The sequence below is a fragment of the Durio zibethinus genome, chromosome 15 (genome assembly GCF_047325235.1).
Source record: "Durio zibethinus cultivar Kanyao isolate XHJ-2024 chromosome 15, ASM4732523v1, whole genome shotgun sequence".
Lineage (NCBI taxonomy): Eukaryota > Viridiplantae > Streptophyta > Magnoliopsida > Malvales > Malvaceae > Durio > Durio zibethinus.
Window position 1 is genome coordinate 16,654,740 of NC_143176.1, and position 4,858 is coordinate 16,659,597.

A 4,858-nucleotide genomic window follows, 5' to 3' on the forward strand; every position below is an offset into this window, starting at 1 on the left:
ATATATGAGAAGAAATTAACTTTAATGTAAAATTAATAAGTTTTATACATTTTTTTAATAATTAATTTCAATAGATCTAAATGATTAAAAAACAAGTGAAAAAGAGAATAAAAAAAAAAAGTTAATCTCATATCTTAAATCTATTGAAATCAATAGTAAAAAGATGTAAAAAAAAATTTTTTGGTAACTTAATCCCTCTCTCTCTCTCTCTCTCTCTCTCTCTCTCTCTTTATATATATATATATATATATATATATATATATAAAATTTTAATTGTTATGGCCAGAGAAATACACTCCATATTTGAATACGTAAGATTGATTCCCGTTAAATTGTCACCCCTTTTTTATCTACTTGTTGCCCAGGCCAGATATTGCAATAGAGCAAGGCAATCAACTAGCATCATCCTTTTGTCATATATAGACGAGTTGTAATTAATTAGATATATCAATCTGTTTTCAACTCAAAAGGAAAATGTTTGTTATGATGCCTTAAATTTGACAAGAAAATTAAGCCACTACAGAAAATTTTAAAAAATTAAACCAAAAAAAAAAAAAAAAAAAGACAGAGGATGCTCAATCTAAGTCAATGCAACTTACAACTCAGTGTCACTCTTCAGAAGTTTATTGAGGTTGAGGAGGAGATACTGTATGATACCCGCCCAAGATAAACTAACAAGCTGCTTCAGGGCAACTAGGAGACAGGAGACTAATATTTGTATGAAGCCATTATCAGCTCGAAAAAGTTGAGCAACGATGCGCTGGGAGGCTTCTGAACCTGAATCTAGTGGGATGGCTCTATAATTCTGACTTCCCACATTTCAAGTTTCAGCCGTCTCTCTTTTAGAGTGGGGAACAACAAAAGAATGCCAAGGTTAATTTTGAATGCCCTTTCTAGACTTGGTGCAAATTTTGATGTAGTCCATATTATTCTCATGTACTTATTTTTATGATGCAAATGAACCGATGCATTTCGTCATGAATTCATCAAGGCTTAATAACACTAATCAAACCACCACAATACAAATACAAGACTTGCACACAATACAAGGCTAATGCAAGGAAAAAGTATTATGGAAAATTTACACAGCTATCCATGCGAACATACACAATCGTCCTCATATAATCTTGAAATTTCACATACCATTTTAAAATGCAGAACTAGAGCGAAATGCCATATGAAACAGAATGACACATACAAATGACAGTCCATCAAACCACCACACATTAAGACAAACACTGATGCCAACATATAAATTCTCGCCAATCACAAGATATAGAGTTCTTCATGGTGCATAGATGTCCTAGATAGCCCTGTCTCCCAGCATAAATATATAAACAAATAAGGACACCTGATAAGACATGTGGCCGACTCAGGAGTGCCTCAGAGGAAAATGAGCAAACATACTTCAGCGCATGAAACTTCTGCCCCACCGAATTTAGATTTTATCAAGCTTCCCTGCCTTGACAACTGGATTGGCTTTAGCTATAGCATCTCGTGCAGCAGTGCGATAGTCGAAGGGGCAGTCATGTTTGTCTGAGTACCGGTGTGATGTACAGAAAAGGTTACCACAACGACATTTAAACCCTGTTAAACCAACCCTCTTTTTGCAAGTGCTGCACAGGTTTGGACCCTCTTTTGGCTTTGCCTTTGTGCTCTCCCCTAAGCCAGATGCACAGGATGGCTGAACCAAGATGGTCTTTGACTCCACAGAATGTTGCACATCTATACCTGTAGCAACAGCGGTTTCATTCCCATTGTTGTTTGATGATCCATTCACAATATTATCAATTGATGACACAGCAAGTTTAGCCTGCTGCTGTTTCAATATCATATCCTTGTGGCACTTGGAACACATGTTCATTGTAGCCGCACTTCCAAAGAAACCGCAATTGTTAATGCACAAAATAGGACGTTCAGGAGGAGCTTGGCATCCTGTCTTCTCATGGTCCATTTCTTCACCTCTCCTGCACAAATGCATTTAACTATGAGAATGTAACAGGTAAAATTGATAATACTAAGACCCAGAGACAATTCACACTAAATGCTGGTTGACACATACATTAAATTATCAGAAAATGCAAAAGAAACTGTATAATCCTGGTAGTAACCAATTTTTTTTTCTTCTCTAGTCACAATCAAGCAAAGAAAGCAGAACTCTACAAGATGTAAGCATTACCCACTTATGTGTATGTGTGTCGGTCTATTTATGAACTAAACGATATTTGAGAAAAAAAAAATCAATCTTAAACTTGCAAAGCAGGAAACTTCCCTCACAAATTAAATATTCATTCCACGGAAAAGGACTGCTAGAGATTAATATCTCATGCTTTATTAATTTGCAAAAATAACATCCTATCCGAGTCAAACACTTTGAAACAAGAAGTGAATGAGAAACACCTTCACTAAAGATGCAAAATGTAGATATGGAAGTGTGTAACTCTAAATTGAATTATTGAAATTCTATAATAAAAATATTGAACAAAACTTGACTTTTCGAAAAAAGGAAAATGAATGTCAAAATCCCTTATTTACAATTTAGTCCATTCAGTACGGCAAATAAATGACCAAATCCAGCGGGCATCACATGTAATAGCATTTATTATTATTGTGCAAGTAGTGGCAGTTCCAGGCCTCTTTAAGTAGTAATGAAAGAATAACAATCATCCATTTGATTTGCTATTCAGAAAGCGATAAACTTGATAGTAAACAGAGGTTCAAACCAAAAGATAGGACTACAGAGATAGACAGTAACAGAAAAAAAAAGGAGCTGTCAAGCTCTCCTAGATTGAATAAAATGTTCAATGCTGCAGTCAAAGTTCCTAATCTGCTCATAATTCATCAACCCACTAAGTAGAAGAAAAAATCCTGCCTAAGCATACAGTTTTTTTCTTTCACAAAGAGTATAGTTTTTCATTGATAAGTGAAAATCTCACATCTATATTAGCTAATTACTCTTAAAAAGCTCTCTCATGTTTTTTTTTCTTTTTCCCCTGGCGTCTAACATTAAACCCAAGAAAAATATCAAAACACATATACCGAGTGAACAGACAAAATTAAAGAACAGAATTAAACCATAAATTTATTTATTTTTCCTTTCCCATAATAATCAAATTAAACACTCAAAAACATACAAGAAAGAGTAAAATATCCTTGACATGCATGAAAACTAATTTCACCCATCACACCAAATAATAATAATAATAATAATAATAATAATAATAATAATAATAATAATAATAATAATAATGCAATAATTCGACCTAGCTATAAAAAATAAAAAAATAAAAGGAAAAGGGAAAAAAGGGGTTAACCTGTTAGCTAGAGAAGTTAGTAAAATCAGTCCTAAAGCCGGTCTCAGAGCTCAAGAACGCATCCGATGAGCCCCTGTTTTAATAGGTCAAACAAAGAATTTTAAAAGAAAAATCAATTAAAACCAAATAAACCCATAAAAAAAATTACGCCAAAAATTGAAGAGATCAGAAACAAAATATCAAGATAAGAGATCAAAACCCTAACCGTAGTGTTAATGGACCAGATCCCCCGGATTGAGCAACAGAAAAGCCAAAGCCCAAAGAGAGTTTTTTTTTTTTTTTTCTTTCTATTTATTTTTTCCTACTGTTTTTTCGTCTCTTCGATTTGATGATTTATTTTAAATGGCTTTTACTTTTTTTTTCTTTGGTTTTCTCTGCCAACGAACGTTCTTTACTGCTTAGAGGGTGACGTAGGTGATTCCAATCGGGTGCACGTGTTGATTTCGACATTCCTGTTTTGTCCTTTCTGTGGATAAAAATAACGGTTATGTCATAGAGAGATAATAGTCTCACGCTGTCAAGATTAGAAATATGACAGTCCAATAGAGGTTAAATTAGATGATTTTGTTTTTTTCTGTTGGGTAGGACACTCTTGCTTATTAAGTTGGGTTTTCTCTTTTCCCTTTGCTTCAAAGGGGAAGAAGAAATCTTTAGGGTTCATTGATGTTTTAACGACTTCAAATTATTAGATGAAAGAAATAGCATTGATTTTCAACTTTTTCTTTCTTTCTTAATAAGAAGAAAGGAGGATTCCATACAAATCATCATTATTTTAAATAATGAATAAATTTTATGTCCATATATAATTTTACGAAATTTAAGATTTTTCATTAAAATTTTATTTTTTGTGTAATTTTTTCTTTTACCAATAAATTAAAACTCAAGTATTTTCATAAGCATTTGAGCACTAAATTTTAAATTTTAAAAACCGAATCCAAGGACTGAATATGTAACTTTCCTTTTGCAAACTAAAATCTCACGTAATTTTTGACTTTTGATCAAATAAAAAAATAAATAATAAAATAAAAATAAAAAATTAAGTTAAAAAAACTGAAAATAAAAATAAAAATTATTTGGGGCTTTCAAATTTTTGACGTAAAATTCAATATCATCAATCAAGGCACAAGTAGGAAAAATTAAAGCTCATTTTGATACTGAAAAAATTTTAAATAAAATAAAGTATCTACACTAAATGAAAAAGATGGTATATTCTTAATTGTTGCTTCATTCTTATAGTCATCATTAAAATTAATTTTCATAATATTTTGATACCAATCAATTTTTCAATATAGAAAAATTAAAGAATACTGTAATATGTCATAATAACCCAAATAAAGTTTAATGCTATGTTGTTTTCCTAAATGGATATGAACTATAATATTTCTTTCAAATGAAATATATGAGTTGTTTCCTTCAACTCATATGACATCAACTTGATTAGCAAATGAACGATTATAAAATCTTTAATCTAAATTAATATTTCTGCAATATAAATTTTAAAATTATCAAAAAAATATATATCATTTAATCTCTACAAAACTAAA

At 31.4% G+C, this 4,858-nt stretch overlaps 1 protein-coding gene across 1 annotated transcript; it reads right to left on the minus strand.

Annotated features, from left to right (window-relative positions):
• Positions 1 to 1,052: 1,052 nt before the first annotated feature.
• On the minus strand, positions 1,053 to 3,617 carry LOC111301836 (zinc finger A20 and AN1 domain-containing stress-associated protein 8-like). The gene is made up of 3 exons (XM_022897836.2): positions 3,520 to 3,617; positions 3,315 to 3,387; positions 1,053 to 1,967 (listed from the first exon to the last, which is right to left on the minus strand). The coding sequence occupies exon 3, from the start codon at positions 1,952 to 1,954 to the stop codon at positions 1,439 to 1,441; it is 516 nt and encodes a 171-aa protein (XP_022753571.2). The 5' UTR covers positions 1,955 to 1,967; positions 3,315 to 3,387; positions 3,520 to 3,617; the 3' UTR covers positions 1,053 to 1,438.
• Between the last annotated feature and the right edge of the window lie 1,241 nt (positions 3,618 to 4,858).